Source organism: Lithobates pipiens, unplaced genomic scaffold, assembly GCF_037356315.1.
Source record: "Lithobates pipiens isolate NorthernLeopardFrog02 unplaced genomic scaffold, aLitPip1_a1.2 Scaffold_3, whole genome shotgun sequence".
In the NCBI taxonomy this organism is placed as follows: Eukaryota; Metazoa; Chordata; class Amphibia; order Anura; family Ranidae; genus Lithobates; species Lithobates pipiens.
In genome coordinates this window covers 4,081,441-4,108,285 of record NW_027507790.1, presented here as the reverse complement: position 1 = coordinate 4,108,285, position 26,845 = coordinate 4,081,441, and the positions used below count along the sequence as shown (strand labels likewise).

General features: G+C 43.3%; 1 protein-coding gene across 4 annotated transcripts in view; it reads right to left on the bottom strand.

Moving 5' to 3' along the window:
• Positions 1 to 1,722: 1,722 nt before the first annotated feature.
• Positions 1,723 to 26,845, bottom strand: part of ARHGEF40 (Rho guanine nucleotide exchange factor 40) — a 143,306-nt gene continuing 118,183 nt past the window's right edge. For all 4 annotated transcript variants that reach the window (XM_077461169.1, XM_077461172.1, XM_077461170.1 and 1 more), the window contains 4 exons: positions 11,546 to 11,662; positions 11,210 to 11,374; positions 7,566 to 7,621; positions 1,723 to 7,473 (listed from right to left, as the gene is read on the bottom strand). In XM_077461169.1, the coding sequence (XP_077317295.1) occupies positions 7,432 to 7,473; positions 7,566 to 7,621; positions 11,210 to 11,374; positions 11,546 to 11,662 (380 nt within the window). In that variant the 3' untranslated portion in view covers positions 1,723 to 7,431. The remainder of the gene's footprint in view (positions 7,474 to 7,565; positions 7,622 to 11,209; positions 11,375 to 11,545; positions 11,663 to 26,845) is intronic.

Genomic DNA, 26,845 nt, shown 5'->3' with positions numbered 1-26,845 from the left:
ATGTCATGACGCCGGTTCCACTCTCCCCTCTGTGTACAGATCGGTACAGTGGAGGGGAGAGATCGGATGGCAGCAGCACTGTGGGCACTACAGATCCAGCCCGCAGCCCTGCTCTGTGACAATTTCAGTCACAGCCATCCCTCCATACTCTGCAAATACCTTGCCATACTCTGCCAATACTCTGCCATACCCTGCCAATACTCTGCAATATCCTGCCAATACCCAGCCATACCCTGCAATACTCGGTGATACCCAGCCATATTCTGCAATACTCGGTAATACCCAGCCATACTCGGCAATACCCAGCCATGCTCAGCCAATATTACAGTGGGGGAGATGTCCATTACAGTGGGGGAGATGACGTGTATATTACAGTGGGGGAGATTGTGGATATTACAGTGGGGACTATATGGTGGCGGAATTTTCACAGGTTTTTGCAAATTCAATTATTATTTGCTGATCCAAAAAATGTATGTGACTCTGATCCGAGGAACGATCCAATCAGTGAGTTTTTTGATCCATTGCACCCCTAGGGGTCAACAAACTGCAGCCCTGAGGCTGGATGCTGCACTTTGCTTGCCTTTATCTGGCCCTTGAGGCATTAATCCTGCCACTGACACCAACAATGGGGCATAATTCCTGCTACTGACACCAACAATGGGGTACTTCTGTTTCCACTGACACCAACATAGGGGCATAATTCCTTCTACTGACAACAAAAATGGGTTTCCATTACCCACCTTTCCTTTTCCCCATTTCCTGTATACACAGGGGTCCATAGGCTGCACTTCCAGTGAATACCTTTTATTTACCAAATATTTGAGCCAAGGATGTATGAAATGGTCAAAACTGACCAATAATGTATTTGAGGTCAGTCTTTCTTTTTACACTCCTCTTGACTATTAGGCTTCATTCAGGCATACCAATCCATACATCCATGTGAAGGGCCGTCTTGAGCCACCTAGAATGCACGGCTGTTGCATGCATTGGAGTGTAGGCAGCCTGGTTAAATCAATGTCAGATACTGACTACAGGGATCTCCATGCACACCCCAGAGTGCACATTTGTGTGGGTTCAATGCACAGATCAGGATGCAGACAGACAGGTGTCAATGAGGCCTCATAGCAGGGATTTCTTTATTAGTTCTATCTGCCAATGTTTTTGCAATTTTTTCCAGACAGTATATCCAATAGGATGACAACACAACTCAATAAGGCAGATCACAGGTGACACAGGAAGCTGCAAAGCTAGAAAGGGAAACACTGTTGCCATGTGGCTTGCTATAAAATATGGCAAGAGTGTGTGCATTACAAATATTTGTTGGATAAAACTGTCCATATAAACAAGTTTGGGATATTCATATAGTTTTCCTGGAGTGCCACTTTAAAACCCAGTAACTGGGGAGTAATTCAAGGTGGAGCAGATAATGCAGCTGTTCTCAGGACCAGGAGGTCAAAGCATTCAGGCATATCAGCTTCCCCTCCTTATTTAGCCACTCTCATTATTTTCTGTACAAAATAAAGCAGCATTCTTCTCCCTTCACTTCACTTCTCTGCGATCTACTCTTTCAGCATCTAATAGGCTTATAAGGCTTACCGAAAAAAAAAAGTAATTTTGCTCCAGTTTGTCAATAGCAGGTTTTGCAAAGGGTTCTTTGGCATTTTGCTATACCTCATTTCGGAAACACCAGTTTAAGAGTCAACCAAATGAAGCCACATTAAGTAGCATTCTGAGCATTCATTATTTTATTAAAAAATAAAAAGTACATTGGCATCTAATACTGAAGGGTCAGCCTCATGTTTGTTTTACTAGAGAACCATTCACTTAGGACAACTCCTCAAGGGACACATTAACCAATGTTGCTCAAGCAATGTTAGCAGTGACATATATGCGTTTAATCATATAAAATGTGCCAAAGACAAACCACAGACAGTACACAGGACAGCAAATGAGAAACAAATATGGGAAACAATAGAAGTTAACCATTAGATGTTACAAGTACTTTATACACACAGAAATTTATTTTTAGTATCCTCTAAAACAATCTAAAGGAAATGGACTTCTTCAGCAAGTGAAAGTAAGGGCGGTATTGATTGTACAAATTCTTAACAGCAAAACTGTACTTGTACCACTTCAAAACAAACAGAAAGCTACACTTAGACTGATTGTGCGTCCTCATAGTAATTAGAGGACAAATTCTAGAGCTCCTTCCCAGACAAGCAGATGGCACAGGCTGTACCAAGCCTTGCAGAACAGACTATACCATTCCACAAAATTGTCCGACATAGGTTACTCCATCGAATGTAAAAAAAAAAAAACCCCAAAAAATAAAAGGGTTAGGAATGTACCATAAATGATATAAAATAAACATGAATAATATAAGTATGATATCTAATTAGAAACAGACAGATGTACCATATATAACCATATAAAGGTTTTTAAAGAATAATATATCTTAGGTCTCTCTTTGCTACGGTATCAAAACACTTTTGTGGGGATTGTCTCCATTCTTTGCTGTGAATCTCATTCTTTCCTGTGGAGAGGATACAATCAATACATCTCTTTCATAAACACATCTCCCTCAGGCTTCCAGGCGGGTTTTATTGATCTTCGAGTACCAGGTTAGACCCTGTCCATTGCATTTAGAAACGTAGGTGGGAGGGCACTGATAATGGGAACGTGGTTCCAGAGTGACAATTACACATATCACATAAGGAGAAAAAATATTTTACACAGGAATGGATTCCTCCTATATAAGTATTGTATTCTTATTTGGAGACAAGCAAACAAAATTGTCATAAATAGCAAACTCTCGGGATTTCACGACCCAATCCCTTGAGAGACCTAAATCTAAAACAAACGAGCAGTCTACTGTTTAGAAAAGCTTCCAAGACTCTGCGGTCCTTTCTTACAGCTGGTCTTTCACAAGAGATGACAATGGGACCACAGTGTCCTAAAAGCTTGCTGTTCTTCATTGGTTTAGTCTCTCTCGGAGAAAAACATATGTAAGGATAACTATTAGTTCACCTGATACAATGCCATTATAGAGAATTTAACTATTGCGCATTTATTATACCATAAGTAACATTGGTTTAAAGAAAAAGTGCAATCCCCGTAAAGGAAGACTATATATTCTCACCAAAAAGGCACAATAGTTGAGATTAAGTGAGAAAATTGCGCTAGCTATACATACTTTGGAAGCCGATAACAATGTTACAGGTCAAGTTTATCAAAACCTAACATTTGCTTTCCTCATACAGCTTTGAATATCTGGCTTGTGCAGTTTGAACAATTCAAGCTTTATTGCTTTAAAACATTTGTTAGGGTCAGGCTGTATGGGTCTCATCATCCAGTTTCTTGTTTTAATCCAGTTTAATAGTAATACATCAGGCTATGTGCAGCAGGTGTGCATAGTGCTTTATATGCTTTATATGTGACATCATCCCTTATATATTTCATAATATTAAAAATACTTCTATGCTCTAATAGGAGATGCAACGTGATATAGTTATATGGATTTTCCTATCGAGTACCATTAGTATATCCTATTTAGGGAAGTTACTGTTTATGATATTGGTTAAGTATTCATAGCAGGCAATGGTTATAAATAAAAGAACCATATTAATAGCTGTGTTACAAAGCTGACATACCAGATTATATTTAGCTTAAACAGCCAGTTGTTATGCTATATAAGATCAATAAAATGTTTTTTCTAGGTATAGTTCAGTATTTATGAGAAATATGAATGAAAATACAAAACAACTCAAGTTTGATACTCACTGCTAAAAATTCCAATTGAGATGCAGCACATTTTCAATATTAAAGCACCCCACCATACAAACTACCCATCTCGTTTAAGTTAAAGATTGATAGGGCCAGGATGCATGTAAATTCTATTCTGCTTTGCAGCCACACTGTTTAAAGCTAAACAGCTAAATGCACAAATACATACAGTATATGTGAACAGTTTTTCCTGACAAAATCTTTGTAGTCTCCCCTGTCAGATAGCATAACCAGGTTGGTTAATCCTTTCCTTTTTTTACAGTTAACCAATACATAGTGGTCACCAACCCACCACCCATATGGTTGTTGGTACATTAAGTATTAGTATGAAGATGACTAGTTCTCTGCACTGCTATTTGCTGATTGGCACACACTTCTGCCCTTCCCTCTCCCAATCCAAGCCCTGCTGTGTAGGAGATGAAAGAAAATTGTATAACAACAGATTCCAGTACGTTATCTATATGGAAAATGACCTAACATTCTTTGGGAATTCCAGTTTAGTTTTTAGTTTTTGTAACAAAACAGATATGCCCACTTAACCACTCAATTACATAGCTGTGACCCACTTGGCAATGAGATTTGCTACTTTGGAAAAGTTCCTTGTGTCTCTTGGCTTGAGACTGGACAGCTTTTGACACTGCCATCCTGGACTGCCCAGGTGTCCTCCCACCTGGCAGAGAGGAAGCATAGCAGCATGGAGTGCTTTCATAGAAAACATTTACCAAGAGCGATTCTGCAGGGACAGAAATCCTGCAGTAGGCACAGTTACTTTGATATTTGCCATAGTCATTATTTTTAACCATGCGCTGTTATTTCTGAAAATCACAGGCATTATGGTAAATACCAATAATTAATAATATGTGAATTGAGTGTAGTAAAACATAAATCAAGAGAAAACAGGACAAATTCTTAAATGCAAGCTATCATTATGACATCCCTGGCTCCATGTGCTTGCCCACAAGTTAAGTGAACAAAATATATCAATGGGCTTTAGTAGGGAAGATGGCTCAACAATTGTAAAAGATTACATATAACCTTAAGGTCTTTTGCAAATGCCCATGATTTTCTGACTACCAACAGTCTGAAGAAGGAATTGAATTAATCTCAAGAGAAAGCATAAAATCTATCAGGCTGACAACTTATTCTAATTGAAACAGATGGAGACAGGCAGAAAAATAAGATAGGACATCTTGGTGCAACATCTGATTGGTCCTACAGGGGGATTGGCCACTACCAACCAAAAAAAAATTTAGAGCAGCTGAGGATAACCCCTACTAATACCAGTGCTGAGAGTATGATTATACACATAGAGTGTCCCTTCAATGGACACCAAGAAAAGGATTTTTCATTGAGTACAAAAATCCTCTTTTCTTTCACATCCATGGAAGGAAACACAAAGTCTTCAACCTTTAGGATGCCCAAAGGCCATCTAAGCGAGGAGTGAGTGGGCAAAACAACAAGCTATTCTAACAGGAAAAATAACAGATGACTTCCTGCAGCCCTAGAACTGCCTGATGGACCTTACACCTGAAGCTGACATTAAATGAGATTGCAACTTAGTGAACATGTGAACAGAAAACCAGGAGGCAGCCTTGCATATCTAGGAAACAGTTGCTTGGTGGTGAAAAGCCCAAGAAGCACTCAATAGTAGCATGTGCCTTGACAGGAAAGGGTGAAACTCGATCCTTTGGGCCATAAACTTGGATGACAATTTGTCTGATTATGGTGAAACAAGAAGCAAGTGTACTTTTACTTGCACCACCTTGGATGGCAAAAAGGGAATCAGTCTTTCTGAAAAAAGCAGTCACCAAGAGACAAACTCTCAGAACCCAACAACATCCAGACAATGGAGGAAATTTTCCATTAGAGGAACTGTAGCTGGACAAAGGAATGGAAGAACAATGCCCAAGTTTGGGTGTAAGGCAGAAACTGTTTTATATAAGAGGGAAGTTGTGTGCCTTAACACCATGTTGTCCCTATGTAAAATCAGAAAGTTTCCTTGCAGGATAGGGCCACCAGTTCAGACACTCGCCTTACAGAGATGATGGGTACAGGAATATCACCTTGTGAATGACAGTAGAGAAAGGAATGTCTCCAATGGGTTGAAATGGCAGTTTCTGAATCACAGAGAGAATATGATTCTGATTCCACAGAGTCAAAGGGGAATCACACACCAAGTGAAGGATGCCTTCCATGCCCAAGGATGGACCTTGTGGAAAGTATATTTTGTGGCTTGTAGCACCATGGACATTTGTAAAAGATGTCTCTCAAACATGGGCTTCAATAGCCCTGCCATTAAAGTCAGCAACCATGAAGAAGGACAGCAGATCAGTGCTTGAGAGAGAAAAGACCTTGATGATCTTGTACAGCCTATACCGTACTATCCTCCAGGAGTCTCATGAGGTTGGCGCACCATGGGAAAGCCTCTAGGAGCACAAGGCAACAGGATTAAATGCTGCATACATCAGCACCATAAGGAAATGCGCTGCAAGCAATCCCAGAGTCATAAGTAATGTGTCAGCTGATAAAGCCTGAGCTGGTAAAGAGGCTTTACCTCTTGTGTTTAAAATTAGACATAGTGCAACAACACAAATTAAGGTTCAGGGTACGAGACAAGGCCCCAGGTACTCATGAGACACAGACAGCTGGTAGATAATGAGAACTGAATGGCTAGAGGTGATCAAGGACACTGTAGGCAGATAGCAGGAACATACCAAAAATCAACATTCTACATAGTTCATTGCAAGCAGGAGCACAATGGGGAGTTGCTTTCTTGACACTAAATGGATAGAAACAGAGTCATGAAACTCATTCCACTCTGCGAATAACATCAGTGCTCAGTTCCACAGCATTAACCCCTCTTGCATTTGAAACCGGTGGGAAACAGGGAATGTTTAAAAATGCCCAGCAACCTTGTACTTGAGGTAGCTCCCAGTACTTGGCTGCACAGGCCTGCTCATAAAGTGAGTCTGCAGAGAAAGGGTAAGCATCAATGCAGTGGCAGCACCCCTAGATCTGGAAAGCGTTCTGTGACTAAATTTAAACCAGAATGGAGTCTGGAAAAAAGGTGCTAGCAAATTTAGACCTGAAAAGAAGGTGCTGATTCTCCTAGGATATGAGGGTTAGTAGTAGTAGGAGTTATTGTGACCTACACTTTTTTTGTTTGCCAGTGTCCAGTCCTCTTGTAAGCTGCAGTATAATCCCACAATGGATGAGAAAAGAAAGCTGATTTCTTGGATTGTGGCATTAACACACTGTAAACCATATTTCTGCACCATGATGGCCTCCAAATCTTTTTGAGGTTTGCTTGTACTGAAATTTTAAATTAAGAGTTTACAAGAATGAGATGACCATTTTGTTTGCACCTTCAGCTAACAGAGATTCAATTTGACAGGACATCATGTTATAATTGTCATAGGCTTTGTTAGTGGTCTTAGTTTCCAGAAAAGTCAGTCACCAAGGAGGGAGTGATGATTTTTGCATTTCTGACAGCATTGTATTTGGTGCATTGTGTATACGAATGATGTTTAGCACTGTCATCTGTTGAGGTCATTGATATGCTGATTATGTAGTCCTTTTGGTCAGTGGTTATGGCACTGTGCAGGCAATTTCTGTTCATTTATTATGAGCTTTGGAAATGATTTTTCTTTACACAGAAGTGGAAGGGAAGATTGCTTCAATGGTTAGATCCTAAAAAAGATGGACACATGGAGAGTTGTAAATGATATGCTCTGACCTTGGAGATGTAAAAATCAATAAGAAGGCCAGTGAATACAATTTACCTTTGGCTTTTCTCCTTCCATGATGGGTGAGATTGATTTGAGGCACACTGGTCCACCTAAACACCAAACATAAATCACATAAGACAGAATGCAACAAATAATCAGCTTCCAAACATTATCTATGATATAAAATGTATGTTAGAAACCAGTGGTCATATCTCCAAAGTTTTTCTGAATCATTGCATTGTGTGCTTATAATTTTCTGTTCTACCAGCTATAAAATGGCATTGTGGTTTGCACACGTTTTTTTTCAATCAAAAATTTCCTGTTAGATATTCTACAGTGTATAAGGAGATTTTTGTTATTGCTACGACTAACAGAAACAATTTCCTTTGGTTCTAGTTATGAGACCCAATTTATGCACAACTCTTTTTTAAGACACTATACATTTGTTACTGTTCTGTATATAATTTATCTAAAAATTCCATCCTGAAACCGTTGAATATTGGGAACATTTCTCACTACTTTCTATCTTAGAGACATAGCAGGAAGTGAGAAAAAAATCCCATATTGACATTTGTCACTGAGCCAGGAGTTCCTCGCCCCCTTTTCTGGTGACAGCTGTAAAATTGTAGATTTTCCTTTAATATCTTTCCTAATGACAATGGTCAGACGGACAGAAAATAAGAATGAATGTATCAAAATGGGACACAGACAGCAATACAAAGTTAACAGGACTAACTCCACTTTTGTTGAGAAAAAAATATTCCCCTCTGGGTGATCTATGTACATTGCAAGGAAGTTAACACACTTTGTTTCAGATTTCTACCTTTTTGTTATTCTGAAGAAAACCCTGCATGTTTGTTTATCTGTGTCCATATGGTAAGTGAATCTAATGGGAGTGATTTCTTAATTATGAACCAACTGCTGCACCTGCAGGGCTCTAATCGGGAAAATTGCAGGGTCTGAATCCCTCTAAACATGATTTGCTACTGGGAGTATCTCACCAAAAATTACATTTTTGGTGCAGGGGATGCCTGATATCTGATATATTTTGCACACATTCTGTTTACAGAAAACCTCCAGGTAACCATGTTGAATTGTATTTTACAGAAAATTACAGAGCTGCAGATTGAAAAAGAAAAGTAATTTTTAATATTCAATTACAATATGACATGTCACAATTGTATACGCTATATTATTATTTTTTATTTGCTATTTTTCTTTCCCCCATGAAAGTGGAATTACCATTTAAGGCAGGATCCCTACATACATAATGCCTTATTCCACTATTCTTCCTCTCAGTCTAGTGGAGAACAGTGTGCCAGAGCGGTTTTGCATGCTGGTCCTTGACTGGCCTTGCTGCTGCCAATCTCACCAATGTAATCACACTCTAATCACTGTAGGACCAGCACTCAAGTCACCAGAAAGTGATATGGCCCACCCACATTCCAGCATTGGAGAAAGGAGGACTTGGTTGCTGGCTTTCAGAGGACCATGAAGAAGGGTAGATATTGCTGCGTGTTGACTGATTTTTTTTCCCCTCAAGAGTGGACAGTGGTTTGTAATGATCTGCACTAAAATGGAATTAGGCTGTATTCTTTTTTCCTTTTAAGTGGCTGGAGTTCTGCTTTAAACAAATGTTTTAGACTAGCACATATCTAAGTACAATGAGGTTAAGGGGTATTTATGTTTAGTATGCCACTGCAAATTTAATAAATGCCTAATAAGTATTGAAAGGATAGATAAAGCTTTAGTTCCGTTTAAATTGTATAGAAAGGAGACAGACCATGCCTACATAGACTAATATAGAAAAAGGTCTTTGGCAGACCTAAAAAAGTCCTTTGGGAGGACACAAATATTTAAACAGTACTGCTTCTCCTTTTGGGAAGGAGAATAGTCTATAAGGTAAATCCACCGTGACCCAAAACTTTTCTGCTTATTCTTTCTTTTGCTTAGAAGCAAGATACTTTGTTGTGTGGATCAAAAGATTCTAAGGTAAGACAGTCTTCCCCACTGTCAATACGGGTCAAAAAAACATGGTAAAGAAGTTCCTCCCCCTCATACCAACCCTGGGGAAACTTAAAGATTATGTAGCTAGGGTTTGTGGTATGGATTGTGAGTTCATAGTCCCCTGGGTATCAAATCTCAGGGTGGACTGAAACTCTGCATAGCTCCGATCCTTTCCCCCTGGGATGGTGATAATGATGAAATGTGCAATGCTTTTGTGTATCTTAAAACTGCAATGGTCACAGCTCCTGGACTTGGATTACCGGAATATGGCAAGATGTTTCACTTGTTTGCCAGGGACAACTGTAAAACAATGGTGGACGTCCTAGTGCAGGAGCATGGGGGCAAACTCCACCCTATTGCATTTTTTTTCCAGGGTTGTGCCTATGCCAGTACAGGGCCTGCCGGTGTGTCTCAGAGCTCTGGCATCCTGTGCGATGATGGTGGAAATGGCTACATCATTCACTCTATGACATGTCACCACCCTGCACACCACTCACAATGTATCCATTCTACTAAAGAATATCCATAACCAGCACATGTCAGCCCAAAGTTTGAGTGGTTGTGAAGTAATTTTACTTTCTAACCCAAAACTTGAGATTAAATATGCCTCTCCCACATCTGGCCCAGCTCCAATCATGAATGCCTTACTAAGCTAGAAAGGTGGGGAAGATGAGGTAGTGCCTCAAAATGAATGCATGGACCTCATCCACCAAGACACATCCCCCAGACCAGACATGTCTTCAACTGCTCTCCCTGGAGCACAGAATGTCTTTGAGGATGGGTCTTGTTCAAGACCAAATGATAATACATACCATGCAGGGTATGCTGTTGTCCAATTGCCTGATAAAATATTGGAAGCAAACCCTGTCCCATTCTAATCAGCACAAGCTGCAGAACTTATAGCCCTTATTAGAGCTTGTCAGCTTTTTGAAGGACAGGATGTAAAAATCTACACTGACTCCAAGTACGTATTCGGTGTTGCGCACGATTTTGGAGTTATATGGAAAAAAAGGGGCTACGCAGCAGCAGATGGAAAATCCATCTCACATTCCATACTTGTCACAAGCCTGTTTGAAGCCATACAACTACCAAAATACATTGCTATATTGCACTGTAAGGCACATACAGGTCAGCAAGATGACATAGCCAAGGGAAATGCTTTAACTGACAAAGCAGCAAGAGAGGCAGCATCTACACAGCCAGCAGACATCCAAATGCCATTGCTCTCACCTGAAATCCCACTCCTAGATCAAACATTGCATGATCTCCAAACATATGCTATCCTTTCATGTATAAGGTGTAAATTTGAGTCTCGTAAAACATGTATGCAATCTCTTCCTAATGACCCTAACTATGCAGGTATAGTAATCTAAACCAGGGTTTCTCAACTCCAGTTCTCAAGGCATCCCAACAGGTCATGTTTTCAGGCTTTCCATTATTTTCACAGGTGATTTGATCAGTTTCACTGCCTCAGTAATTACCACATCCGTTTCATCTGAGGGAAATCCTGAAAACATGACCTGTTGGGGCGCCTTGAGGACTGGAGTTGAGAAACACTGATCTAAACTACCAAATCAGTTTTCAGTTTAGACAAAATAATCGGTTTCTGCCGTTTATAAAAGCTTGATGTTGTAGAAGATGGCAATCACTATGTTAGTAGCAAAGGGTATAAATAATTTAAAGTGTCTTGCCTGTGAAAGAGTCACCTCCCTCTTCACTGATTTTATCAGGAAGAGAGACTCCTCCAGGTGAACGCAGCCTCCGAGGGCTTGGCCCTGATGTAAGTGCAAGAGAAGATGGTGGGGAAGAGCTGTGGTCACAGGAGGTAAGAGGTACAGATGCTCTGGTACGGGATCCTAGAAGAGATAATTGCTACATTAAGTATACTCAAGAACAAAAATGTAATATATTGCAGCTTACCAGTCTTTCTTTATGGTAGCTGCATTCATTTTCTTTTTTCAAGCTTTTTACTATAGAAGCTCCATGATTTGGACTACATATATATACTGTATCTTTCCTTGACTTACCTCTTGCGGTCAGGAGAACGCCAACTGTCCGTTCACTTATTGCATTGAATCCAGCTTTTATGTCAAGGAAAGAACGGTGGCTGGAACCAATTGTGGAGGTATCCTGTGTTCGGTGCTCTGGATATAGATTAAATAAAAACATAAAAAGATGAGATTTTTTGTAAAAATCCCTGAATTATTTCAGGTTTCAGCTCATCCAGAGTCATCATTCTTTCACCTTATCAGGACTGATGAGACAAATGCTAAAATCACATCCATAATATTTTACTCATGACCTCACATACAGATTTTAACATTTCTAGCAGTGTGAGTGCCAACAAAGAAAATACTGGAAACCAACACTATTTTTTCATATTTTTAGTCTACAATTTCAGCTTGCGAGAGAATAGCGGATTCAAAACGTACACATCTATAATAATAGTATACAACTGTTAAAACACTCAACAATTTAGAATGTTAATGAGCTTTGGTGCTTAAGGACTAGTTAGCTGATATTAACATAAATGTAAGATCTAAAAAGAAAAAAGTAGAAAACACATTGAGATAAGCAATAAAAAGGAAGAGCCTCCAGGAATGGCATCTGAAGGGCAAACTGTTGTGTTAAGGAAGAATAATGAGAAACAGTGGAACATCCCAGCTCTGAGGGTAAGATGAACCTTATTTCACTTTGTTTACGGCCCATATTCAGTCAAATATTGTTTTAATTTTGGATAGATTGAGTGTTAGAACCCATGTCAAGCCTTTACAGCTACTCCCTATCCCTGTCTGAAGCCATCTCCCACCACTTCCTGTGTCATGGTGTCACTGGGACAGGAAGAGATACACATACGGCTGAGACATTTTCCAAAACAATTTTTTTTTAGAGGTGGACTTTTAAGTGGAAGAAAAGCCTAAGCTCTAGTCCGGTCACATGATTCCACAGCTCTGGCTCCCTGTGTCAGTGAGCAGTTGTTGCAGGAGAGAGAAGGGAGTGTCTCACAAACAAACAAAAGATTTTCTAGCACACTTTCCAGCCAGTCTGTTTTGCAAGCTGGCTTAAGTGTGCTGGGAAATCTTTTGTTTGTTTGTGATGTGCATTGCCCTTCTATGTGCACCCTCCTGCAAAGGCCAGTTATAGATTGGGATGGTTGCCACCTTTATGTACAGTTGGTTGAATTGGGTGCGGGGATGCACTAGATGCCCTTGCTGCCATTGTACTTTTGTTGGACGCCACGTGTGTCCCTGTACATTTAAGGAGTAGTGGGCTCCCTCCAGGCATACCTGCCCTTAATTTACCCATTATTATATATATGCTCCTACTATGGAGGCTCTGAAAATTTAGAGTTAGGAACACAGTATATACAAAGATACCTTTGTGTGGGCACTGTGGCTTATGCATATATTTGCAAAGGTATGTAAACAAGACCCTCTGTTTTTTTAGACAATTTGATTAATTTTCAGTCTGGCTGGTAAGTGTGCTGGGATATCTTTTGTTTGTTTGTGATGTGCATCGCCCTTCTATGTGCAATTTGCTGCAAAGGCCAGTTATAGGTTGGGGTGGTTGCCACTTCTTTATTTTAGAGAGGAGGGAGAGCCAGCAGCAACAGGCCTATGGAAGCCTATGGATGGTGGCACGGCTTTTAGAATTCCCAGCTGTAGTTGAGCATTCCTTGAGCCAGAGTTGCAGAGTCTTCTGAGAAGATTTAAAATAGGTACCAGTGGCAGCTGCTCCATTAGGGACATAGGGGCCCTAATCTATGTGCCAGGCCTCTAATCTACATGCAGGGTGCCTGACACACGGATGCCAACGTTTTTTTGTGTTTTTTTTTAGCCCCCGGATTAGAGCTTAAGGCTCTAATTGGCTTAAAAAAAGGGTGGGCTAGGGGCACAGAGCACGATACCCTGAGCCCACCCACTTGAGTAACAATAGCAAATGAAAATTCGCTATTTTCTTCCTGCTTCTCCTCCTGGCCAATCAGTAAGAGCGTTTTAAGAACCGATTGCCTAGGGGAAAAGCAACCGCATTGGGGAAAGCCAAAGCCCACAGGGGAAAGCCAAAGCTGCCTGAGATCTAGGGTAAGTGCGGGGCTGGTGGGAGGACGGGCAATCGGCAGAGAGTTCGGTCTACTGGGCAACTGAGGGGGAGGAGGGTGGTTTGCCTGACGGACTGACCGAACGGGTGGGGGTGTGTGTATGTTTGCCAACTCCCCCCCTTAAAAAAAATAAAAGTGGAGCACCAGCCGCCACTGGTAAGTACACCGATCTTTTTTATACAGGTTAGGCAAGATAGGTAGGAGGAGTGGGGAGGGAACATTTTTAAGAATAGCTAGATTTGGGCTTTTCTTCCGTTTTAAGCCATATTCCTGGGTTTGGAAATCAGTTCCCCGGCCCACAATAAAAAAAAGACATTTTAGTGTATATTTTATTTTGTTCATATTGCACAAGATTAGGAAAGCAATATTATTTATGTTACTCTGTGGGCCACTTTGACTGTTGTCTTGGAATGTATCACCCCTAATTTTACACAACGCCTCAAGCATTCCTTAGAAACGTAAAATCCTTCTAAGATAACTCAATTTACATTGTAATATATTGGAAATTGGATTGCTACAAATGCACAATTACCGTACTTTGAACAGGAACTTCACTGATTTAAATGGGGGTTTGTTATTGAACATCAGCTCCCCAAACTGGGAAAACTGGATCTTATGTGAACAGAGGATTCTTCTCAGATTCACCATCAGAGGGCAGTCTTATCATAGTTTACAGCCAGCCAAAAGAAGGGCTAGACCTACAGAGACTTGCTGAGAAGCAGGATAAGTGATAAACCAAATGTATGTATGTCATACACAGGCAGGGCAACAAAGGTCTAAGCATGGTGTACAGAAAAGACAATACTGAATTACTTGATGTAATAGAAATGTTGTTTCTACAGTGTTCCTGGATATTTCTAGCAAACATCAATGAACAAAAAAATTATGAGTTTATTAATTTGATTCTTTTCAATCCAGAGCACCTAACTGGGATAACCCAGTGGTCTGCTAGTCCTCCAACTGATTGCAAAATAAGGGCCCAGAAGCCAAATGATGTAAGCCAGCTGTATAATAGCATTATAAGATATGCTGAATAGCTGGGCTTCCTTGGTTTTAGGACTGACCTGAAGACTCTTGAGCTGATATACAATAAGAGTTCAAAATGTGTAAAAATTCACTTAAATTATCCAATTATGCATAGGTGGAAAAAGTAATCATGCTTTTCAAAAAATTGGTTAATTCAAGTAAAATTTCACACAATGTATTGTGTAAAGCTTCTCAACTTTTTTAATAAATCCCGTCTCCAATGTGCCTCTTCAAGTTTCACATGAATTGTATAAGTATTTTTTTTTCAAAGTCAATAACATCTGTTTTGAATAAAGATACTATTGGAATTAGGCTACTTTCACACTGTGGTGCTTTACAGGCGCTATAGCGCTAACAAAAGCACCTGTAAAGCACCTTTCCTGTCCAGTGTGAAAGCCCGAGTGCTTTCACACTGGAGCGGAGCGCTTGCGGGACGTTAAAAAAAGTACTGTAAGCAGCATCTCCGGGGTGCTTTAGGAGCGGTGTATACACCGCTCCTAAAGTGCCCCTGCCATTGAAATCAATGGGCAGCGCCGCCAAATTGCCTCGGCAGCAGCACTTTGAACCCTTTATTTGGCTGCTAGCGGGGGTTAAAAGCACCCCACTAGTGGCTGAAAATCGTTACTAAAACTAGCGGCACTTGAACCTGCTCTGCATGTACATATGATCAATCTACTGGATATCCCCAAATGTTTCAGATGGATAAGTGACACAAACGAGCTCTGATTAAAATTTTCTGGTGCAACGGTTATCCTGGACTAGGGATGAGCCGAACACCCCCCCGGTTCGGTTCGCACCAGAACTTTCGAACGGACCCCACGTTCGTTACGAACGTTAGAACCCCATTGAAGTCTATGGGACTCGAACGTTCGAAATGGAAATTGCTAATTTTAACGGCTAATATGCAAGATACTGTCCTAAAAAGGGTTTGGGGACCTGACTCCTGCCTCAGGGGACATGGGTCAATGCAAAAAAAAGTTTTAAAAATGGCCGTTTTGGCGGGAGCACTGATTTTAATGACGATTAAAGTGAAAAAAAAAGTGAAATATTCCTTTAAATATGGTGCCTGGGGGGTGTCTGTAGTATGCCTGTGAAGTGCCACGTGTTTCCCGTGTTTAGAACAGTCCCTGCACAAAATGACATTAAACGGAAATAACACCATTTAAAACTGCTTGCGGTTTTAATGTTATATCTGGTTCCTGCAATATGGTTGAAAATCATTGAGAAAAATGGCATGGGTAGCCCTCCCTGCCCATTACCAGCCTATTTGGGTCTTGTACGCATATTAAGGGGAACCCTGTACCCATATTAAAAAAAGGAAATGCGTGTGGCCCCCAGGCCCTATATACTCAGAACAGCAGTATACAGGCGGTGCAAACAAGACAGGGACTGTGTAGGTTTGTTGTGTTAAGTTGAATCTGTTTGTAATTTTCAACTGGTACATTTTTAAAGTGTAGCTCCAGTCAAAAAAACTATTTTTAAGCTTTTTGGAAAACATAGGGAGGGTTATCACCCCTGTATAATTTGTTTTGTCGTCCATCTTTTTTCATCTCACTTGCTGCTGTCAGATGTTTGTAAGTTGGATGTTTGAAAGTAGGGGCCTGCCCTATATGCTCTGCAGAAATGGTGGAACAAGGTGTTGGTTTTGCCACAACATTGTAAGCCCTCAAAGTGACTCTTGGTGGGCGCTGGAGCGCCCTGCTGTGAACGATTATATCAAGAATTGTAATTACATGCCATTGTTGAACAGTGGTAGAAAAATTGACCTTTGGTGGTTGTGGTGCTGGTGCCACAACACTATAAGTCCTCACCGTTACTCTGGGTGGGCACAGGAAGGGGCCCTCCTGTGAAATATTATATCAAGAATTGTAATTACATGTCAGTGTTAAACAGGGGCAGAAAAATTTGGCCTTAGGCACTGCTGCTGGTGCCACCACACTGCAACCTCTTCCATATACTCTAGTTTTTTTGCTGGAATTAGCCCTGCTGCAAAGCATTGCATTAAAAATTGTACTTAAACGCCCCTGTTAAACAGGGGCAGAAAAATTGGGCCTTAGGCTGAGGTGAATATCGCGGTGTATACTGCGGTCAGGGCACGCAGACAATAACCAGAAAACAGCAGAGATAAAGGGGTATATACAGATGTATACTGTGCTGTGCTGGAGGCACACACAACTTCCAATAACTCCTGCAGATGGCAATTGGGCTCAAATAGAGAACAGCTATGTAGGTGGATTATAGCGGTATGTACTGGGTACAGAGCACGCAAACAGCACGCACTATCTCCTAACACTACTGACTGCAAGCTCTATTATTAAAGATGGATCACTAGCTATATAGGTGAGGTGAATATCACGGTGTATACTGCGGTCAGGGCACGCAGACAATAACCAGAAAACAGCAGAGATAAAGGGGTATATACAGATGTATACTGTGCTGTGCTGGAGGCACACACAACTTCCAATAACTCCTGCAGATGGCAATTGGGCTCAAATAGAGAACAGCTATGTAGGTGGATTATAGCGGTATGTACTGGGTACAGAGCACGCAGACAGCACGCACTATCTCCTAACACTACTGACTGCAAGCTCTATTATTAAAGATAGATCACTAGCTATATAGGTGAGGTGAATATAGTGGTGTATACTGCGGTCAGGGCACAGACAATAACCACTACACAAGAGCAAGATAGGAAATCAGCCAAAAACGATCGGTGTGTAACTGTGTTGAAGGTACACAGAACACCCACTGCTTCAGATACCAACACACTACACGAGGCCGCCTCAAAGGCGGCCTTATATAGTGTGGGGCGTGCACTACACAGCCTGAGCTATGATTGGCCACAGGCATCCTGTGGCATCCTGTTTATTAGATTCCACTTAGGTGGTTAGTTAGACTATGTTAGTGTCAATGTTAGCCCTGTGTGGCTTAAGCCGCGTACACACGATCAAACAATCCGGTGGAAAAGTCCGGCGGACTTTTTTTACCCAGACTCGCATTTCGACAGACAATACAGCCGTGTGTGTGCTAGTCTGCCGTACTTTTGAAATGAACAGACTTTTCCCGCCCGGAGAAAAGTCCTCTCATTTTGAGCACGGCTCCAGGTAGCCGGGACCAGCGAAGAAGGCGTCGCTGGTCCCGTCACCTGGTATGGACTTAAAGGGGAATCCCTATGCCGAAAAAACGGCGTGGGGGCCCCCCCCAGAGTCCATATCAGACCCTTATATAAGCACGCTACCCAGCCCGGCAAGGAAAGGGGGTGGGGACGAGCGAGTGCCCCCCCTCCTGAGCCGTACCAGGCCGCGTGCCCTCAACATGGGGAGGTGCCTTGGGGAAGGGGGGGCCGCGCGGCCCCCCCACCCCAAAGCACCTTGTCCCCATGTTGATGAGGACAAGAGCCTCTTCCCGACAACCCTGGCCATTGGTTGGCAGGGTCTGCGGGCGGGGGGCTTATCGGAATCCGTGAGCCCCCTTTAATAAGGGGGCCCATAGATTCCGGCCCCCCACCATATGTGAATGAGTATGGGGTACAATGTACCCCTACCCATTCACCAGTGAAAAAAATTTAAAAACACACAAGGGTTAAAATAGTTTATTGCACAGCTCCAGGGGTCTTCTTCCGTCTTTGGAGGTCTTCTCGCCAGACTCCTCCGCTATCTTCTGCTCTTTTACTAGCTCTTTTACTAGCGGAGGAGCCCGGATTTCTTCTTCGCCGCCGCCCTCATCTTCCGACTTCGGGGGTCTTGTCCCCCTCTTTGGTTCTTCTTGCCGGGCCACCGCGCCTTCTTCTAGCTCTATTACAAGCAGTGTGGGACTGCTTGTAATAGTGGGACTGTGACATCACAATGGGTGGGGACATCATCCGGCGATGTCCCTATATAAGTCGCCGCACGCCGCGTCTCTGTCATTGTGACCAGGGACATCGACGAGGCAACAGCTCAAGAAGAGAAGAAGAGAAGAGAAGAACAGAAGGCCAGAAGACAGCGGCGACAGAAGACCGCTTGTAAAAGAGCTAGAAGAAGGCACGGTGGCCCGGCAAGAAGAGGGGGACAAGGCCCCCGAAGAGGGGGACAAGACCCCCGAAGTCGGAAGAAGAGGGCGGTGGCGAAGAAGAAAGCCGGGCTCCTCCACTAGTAAAAGAGCTAGTAAAAGAGCAGAAGATAGCGGAGAAGTCCGGCGAGAAGACCCCTGAAGACGGAAGAAGACCCCCGGAGCTGTGCAATAAACTATTTTAACCCTTGTGTGTTGTGTTTTAAAAAAAAAAAATTCACAGGTGAATGGGTAGGGGTACATTGTACCCCATACTCATTCACATAGGGTGGGGGGCTCATGGATTCCGATAAGCTTTCTGGTTCAATACGTTTTATTGCAGAAGAAGTATTAATCATACAACAATGTCAAAGGCACCTAGATTGCCCACACAGGAGCTAGAACTGGCACATAAGAGACAAAAACAACAAAGGGAGATAAAACATAACAGTCATGGAAATCGTGAGTGCAACATAGGTAATTTGGTGTCTCCCCCAAAAGTGCAGGAAAAACCAGAACAAAATGCATTGACTCTGCATTAAGATTGTCTTGGGCCTCTGTTAGCAATCAAAAAAGGGCTAGGAGCCCTGGTAAGAGAAGAAAAACAGAGAAATAGGAAAGAGAGGGGGAGAATAAGAGAAAGTGGGAAGGGGGAAAAGGATAGAGGAGAGGGGGACCCAGGACCATCCAGGAAACCAGTCAGGTCCATACTAGCCAGAGGAAGTTCAGGGAAGGCATACGCCAGCCAAGGCCAATACATATTATTCTTTCAATTGATAAATTATATTTTAAACCAATTTCTTGTCTTAAAGTGTTACTAAACCCACAACAGTAAAATCTGTCTGTCAGTGGCGTAACTAGAACCTTCAGGGCCCCGATGCAGGAAACCATGGCGGGCCCCCCCCCCCCGACCTCCGGATAGGGCTCTTTTCTCTGAGCCCGATGGTGGAACACCAGGGCCCAGTCCCAAGTGGGTGGCTGCATATAAAGGAACCGATTTAAAAAACATCAATTACAGCCACTGTGCCCATCAAATGTCACTACTGTGCCCATCAAATGTCACTACTGTGCCCATGAAACTCTGCCGCTGTGCCCATCAAATGCCGCCACTGTGCCCATCAAATGCTGTTGGTGTGCCCATCAAATGCTGCCACTGTGAATCCCCACCGCCCGCTCGCTGTCTGCCCGCCACTTACCCTGTCTTGGTGGGGCAGCGGGTAACGGCCATGAGCGGGGTCCTCCATGCATCTCCTGCCATCCTCATCTCCCGTCCTCTCCTCCTGATGGGCGTCCAATAGCTGTGTCTATCGTTTCAGCCAATCGGGTGATGGGTAACAGACCCGCACACCTGATTGGTGGAGAGGCGGTTCAGTGTTAGGAAAGTGAATATTAATTCACTTTTCTAACACACCTGGGTGGACTGTGAGCATCAAGCATGGCGCTCGCAGTTCATCTATTTTTAAGCCTATTAGAGCCCATGGCTCTAATCAGGTGCTGCAAAAACACCCCCCCCCCCCCCCCCGCCGCTCTAATTCAGGCGCCCAGCACCCGAAAAGGGGCCAGACACCTAAATATGGGGGTGACAGCGGTGGCCATGGATAGATTCATGCTATGCATGAATCTATCCATTGGTCATAGAGGGGGTGGAACCTGTGCACCCTTTTGGATGCACCGCCACTGATAAACACATGCATACATGCACACTCACATACATGCTCACACACACGCACATACAAGCATGCTCACACACACACATACAAGCATGCTCACACACACACATACAAGCATGCTCACACACACATACAAGCATGCTCTCACACACACGCACATACAAGCATGCTCACACACACACGCACATACAAGCATGCTCACACACACGCACATACAAGCATGCTCACACACACACGCACATACAAGCATGTTCACACACACGCACATACAAGCATGTTCACACACACGCACATACAAGCATGTTCACACACACGCACATACAAGCATGCTCACACATACACGCATGCACATACAAGCATGCTCAGACACACACATGCACATACAAGCATGCACACACACACACACACGCACATACAAGCATGCTCACACACACGCACATACAAGCATGCTCACACACACGCACATACAAGCATGCTCACACACACACACATACAAGCATGTTCACACACACACACACATACAAGCATGTTCACACACACACACATACAAGCATGTTCACACACACACACATACAAGCATGTTCACACACACACACATACAAGCATGTTCACACACACACACATACAAGCATGTTCACACACATGCACATACAAGCATGTTCACACACATGCACATACAAGCATGCTCACACACATGCACATACAAGCATGCTCACACACATGCACATACAAGCATGCTCACACATACACACATGCACATACAAGCATGCTCAGACACACACATGGGGGTGACAGCGGTGGCCATGGATAGATTCATGCTATGCATGAATCTATCCATTGGTCATAGAGGGGGTGGAACCTGTGCACCCTTTTGGATGCACCGCCACTGATAAACACATGCATACATGCACACTCACATACATGCTCACACACACGCACATACAAGCATGCTCACACACACGCACATACAAGCATGCTCACACACACGCACATACAAGCATGCTCACACACACGCACATACAAGCATGCTCACACACACGCACATACAAGCATGTTCACACACACGCACATACAAGCATGTTCACACACACGCACATACAAGCATGTTCACACACACGCACATACAAGCATGTTCACACACACGCACATACAAGCATGTTCACACACACGCACATACAAGCATGTTCACACACACGCACATACAAGCATGTTCACACACACGCACATACAAGCATGCTCACACACACGCACATACAAGCATGCTCACACACACGCACATACAAGCATGCTCACACACACGCACATACAAGCATGCTCACACACACGCACATACAAGCATGCTCACACATACACACACATGCACATACAAGCATGCTCAGACACACACATACAAGCATGCACACACACACACAAGCATGCTCACACACACACGCACATACAAGCATGCTCACACACATGCACATACAAGCATATTCACACACACACACACACACACACACACAAGCATGCTCAGACACACACAAGCATGCTCACGCACACACATACAAGCATGCTCACACACACACATACAAATACAGTAGCTAGTGGGCTGGTGGCACTGGAGGGGGGTGGCACAGTCTGGAGGGGGGCTGGTGGCACTGGAGGGTGTGTGGTGGCACTGGAGGGGGGTGGCACAGTCTGGAGGGGGGCTGGTGGCACTGGAGGGTGTGTGGTGGCACTGGAGGGGGGCACAATCTGGAGGGGGGTGGTGACTTACCGCCAATCAATCGATGATCGATCAATTCCCCCTCCTCAGAATCCTGCAGATGCAAAGTTCCTCCACAAAGCGTGTCTCCTCCAGGAATGCCTTGCTTCAGAGAGCTCCTCCCCCGCTTTCACTGAATTGGCTGAAGTTTTTTCTGTGTCCGCCCCGCCTCCCTTACAGTTGCTCTGGATAGGCGGGGGCGGAGCCCACAAAGCACTTCTCTCACGCTGCTCTCTCCACTGTAGTGGGTGAAAGGAAGCTCCCCCCTCCCCACGGCATGAACCGCAGCACCAGTGAATCACACCGGGTCCGTCACCACACACCCCCGGCCGGACAGTCAGGTGGGCCCCTCAGGCGGGCTGCCGGTGGGCCCCCTGAAGTGGCAGAGAATTACAGGGCCCAGTCGCACTTGCGACTGTTGCGACCCTGATAATTCCGCCACTGCTGTCTGTATATACAGCATAGCATGCTTGTTCTACTCACTGTGGAACTTAAGGGGTTAATGCTCTGCATTGTGTAAAAATGCTGTTTTATCCTGTATGCACAGATCCTTCCATCCTGCACTGTCGATCTGAGGGAAACCAGCTAGCACAGGCAGAGTAGTCATCCTGCACATGCTCAGTTGTGTATTTTATGCTGGAGAGAATATTTAATTGTTGATCAGAGCTAGCCAAGTCACATGATATTGGCATCACACATGTGGGTGTGCAGGTTATCATGTGGCCGTGGTATACAGATCTGCCAAAAAGGTATATAGTGGCAGTATTTTAATGTAAAAAGATGATTTATAAGCTGAGGGTGTGTGTGTGTGTGTGTGTGTGTGTGTGTGTGTGTGTGTGTGTGTGTGTCAGATTAAGTATTTTCATGTTACAGGGTTTAGTGACACTTTAAGCTTTTAGCATACAGTTTATAGAAAGAGGGTGTAATATAAATGACACATTTTCTGAAAGAATCAATTTTCCATGAATATTGGTAACTGGATTTCAGTTAATTTTCTGACATCACATTAAGGCCGGGTTCACACTATAGCGATGCGGGAACGCCGCGAATCCGCGGCGTTTACCCGCATCGCACACCTCCCGCCGGCAGTTCACACTGCCCTATGCGGACGGCTGGGAGTGTCAATGTTATGTTAATGACACCCCCAGATCCGTCCGCATATCGCAGTGCGATCTGCCGACTCGCACAGGAATCGGATCGCATGGTGTGAACCCCCATGCGATCCGATTCTGTTGCGGACCCAAAAAAGGGTCCCGTGCGAGTTTGCTGCGGGAGCGCTGCGAATTCAGCCATACTATCTGTATGGCTGAACTCGCATCGCTACGGAGATCGGATGTGATTTGCTGTGCGAATCACATCCGGATCTCCCCCCCGCAGCGGTGTGAACCGGGCCTAAATGGTATAGCACTACCCTGAAACAACCCTGTACATATTCTTTACATAGGTTTAGGAGAATAGTGATGGTTTAGGAAAATTTGGTATGCAAGCAAACGGTGAAACTTGGAGATCTGAACTCCAGGGAAATATTGAAAAAAAAAAGCAAGGAATGCAGATATGTTTCTATTTAAAAATGATTAAATACATTTAAATACCAAGAGTTAATACCTGAATCTGTCTTGATATCAGTCTCCAATAATCAGAATATTAATAATAGTACAACAGAACCCAGTCTGGGAGAGAGAAGGCAAGCACTAGGGTCCAATCAGGCTTTGCTGCATGCACAGACGATTACAGCTGGCATGCTGACAGTAGGAAAGTGCAGAGTGAGGAAAGGGATGATCTTATCAGTGTGCTGCTGTTCCTCCACTGTTCAGTCAACAGGCACAGCTGGAAATGTTTTTCTTCCATATCTTTCACATCCTTCTACGTACTTTAAAGGGGGTTTCACATATGTGAAGACAGCAGTCCTATGCACGTTACAAAGAGCAGTTCCACTTATTTAAAGAGTAACAAGAATGTAAAGGATGTATAAGGGAGTTTGATAACTATAGATGGAGGAGAATGCAAAGACTGATGTTCCTAGAAAAAAGAGCCAGAAATACCCAGGAATATTTATGAAAAAAAAAAACCACTTCAGCCCCAGGCCTGAATGAAGTATAGACTTTCGGTTATGATGCTGGAGGAAGAAACAATAAGTGCAGTGACATCAACGCACTTGTGCTGATGTGATCTGTAAAGCCGGCTAAGCATGGATCGAAATTCGACCGATTCATCAGGGAAAAGGGAGAAGTCTCCCCGCTATCAGAATACAATAGCTTAGCGGGGAAGATTCCCCCATCAAGGGTGCGCATTGGGGGAAATGATTCAGTTTTTTTAGTTCAACCTGCTGGTCGAACGAAGAAAACTGACTCATCTATGGGCTGCCTACTGTTGTGGTGGCAGATGGAACTTGTAATCTGTTTTTTCACAGATCCTGTAAATGGTTGTGCAGATGGAGTCATGAACAGCTGTGCTCAATTCAAAATGAAAATTGCAAGCTCTGGGAAAAGAACCCCATGATTTAGGTAGCCGAGGGGCAGTTTGAGGGTAGAGGCTGTGCCCAAAGCCCACCCAGTTGTGTGAGAATAGCGAATGAATATTTGCTATACTCACACTGATTCTCCTCCCAGCCAATCAGGAAGCAGGTCCTGACCCATTTCCCGGCCAAAATGAGAAAGATCTTACTGGCCAAGGGGGAGGAGGGAGGGGGGACGGCTGGGGAAGAACGACCAACCCACCAGCCGTCACACTCAGACTTCCAGGGATGGCTCACCAACCAGCATCCAGCTCAGCCATCCAGCACTCCCCGGCTCGGATAGGGGAGGGAGGAGGAGAGGAGATTAGAGTCATCCCAGGCAGGACACCTTCCTCCTAAGATAAGGAGACCGTCATTCTTGCACGGTGGGGGGCGGTATTCCCTGCATGCATGTCCATCTCCCTTGGGGCCAAGGGTGGCGTTGGTGTGCTGTGGAATATGACTGTGTTTCACGATACCCTCAAAATATGGGTATAACATGAACATGGTCCCAAAGGCAGACTATACCCAATTTTAAATGTGCTCTAATTGTTTATTAACTGTGGCCCTCTGCAGTATTATATGATCCCATAAAAATGATTTCACTCCATTTGGCCACCAATTCATTTTATTTTGACTTGGCCATCTTAAAAGAGGCCTATACTGAGAGAAATTTGGTGTTGCTATTGTAGACCTACTCTAAGAATGCTAGACCACTGGTTTTCCTTTAGGCCCCTTTCAAGCTTGTGCAACTTATCCTGTGACTTGGGACTGCAAAGCCGCATGACAAGTCGTACCCCATGATTTCCAATGATAACCATTCATATCTGTGCGACTTCAAGTCACAGCGACTTCAAAGTAGTCCCTGTACTACTTTGGTCAGACTTTGATGCGAGTTGAGGTCCATAGACCTCAAGTTTACACAAGCATTCCCTGAAATCAAAATTGCGACAAAATCGCGGCAGTGTGAAAGGGGCCTTATTAACATTTCCTTTTCTGGGCTGTTTTTAAAGTTGTGCATTGTGCTTCACATTCATATTCTGTATGCATTTTGTATTGTGATTGGGGGGGGGGGGGGGGGGCAGAGGGTTTTGTGTACAGTGCCATGCATTACAAGCAATGCCACAACATCCCAACTGGAAACTGCCCCACAAATGCAGCAAGCAGGTTTTCTTTTTGAAAAATGCCCCTCAGAAGGCTTATGCACATGGGTGCTATTTGCCACAATGCAGATTACCATTTACCTAAATGTGTGTGGATGACAGTTCTGAGACTTTTGCATTTCTTTTCACTGAATGCAGCATGTCCAATTTGAGATGTGCATTGCAGGCAAAGACGGTTAAACAGACTAGGTCAATTTGAGCATTGATGCGTTGAAATACAAAAGCCAGCATTTGACGGCAACTCCTGTGTACTTTGCCATTGAATAGAATTGTGCAGAACATTGCTTGCACGTCTGGTGCAATTAAGGCCTGGTTCATACCTATGCATTTTTTTAGTGCGTTTTCAATTTTGCAGAAACACAGTCCATTTAACATGGTTTCTTATGGATGTAGTTCACATCTATGCATTTTATGAAAAGGGTCAGGGACTTTTTTCTGGATCAAAAGCATGTATTGAAAAATGCAAAATGCACCTGCAATACGCAAACTGCAACCTGCATAGGTGCGAATCAGGACTTAAGGTGTGTTGAAGCAAGTGCAAGGTATGAACAAGCCCTTAATCTATTAACCACCTTCTACTGTTGTCTGGGGGTGAAAATTACAAACTGGGCTTTATGTATTATAGAAGGCAACATATTTCATAGGAGCTGCTGTTTCATGAAGGATCAAATGAAATAAATAATTCTGTTTGCTGTTGTAAAGCATCTGCTTGGTCAGCAAGTATGCACAGAACATTTATCACCCAAAAAAACAGCATGTTGTTATATATGTACAAAGGATTGGAAGAAGTAACTAGACTTCTGCCACCTGCTGGAAACTCATTAAATTACCAAAAATTCACTTAATTTTAAACATTTAAAGAGGACATAAAAGCTTTGGATTTCTTTTTGTTGTCTGTACATAGGAAAAAGACCAAAAAAATATGTAAGTAATCAAACCGTGTAAATGTTTTGAAAATGTTATGCACATATGTACATGGAGTCAGTTATACATACTTATCATTTAAGCAGGATTTGCTTCCTGCTGACCTACTTTTTCTTACTAAAGCTGGCCATACACTGTTATGCTGCGTACACACGATCGGAATTTCGGGCAGCGAAAT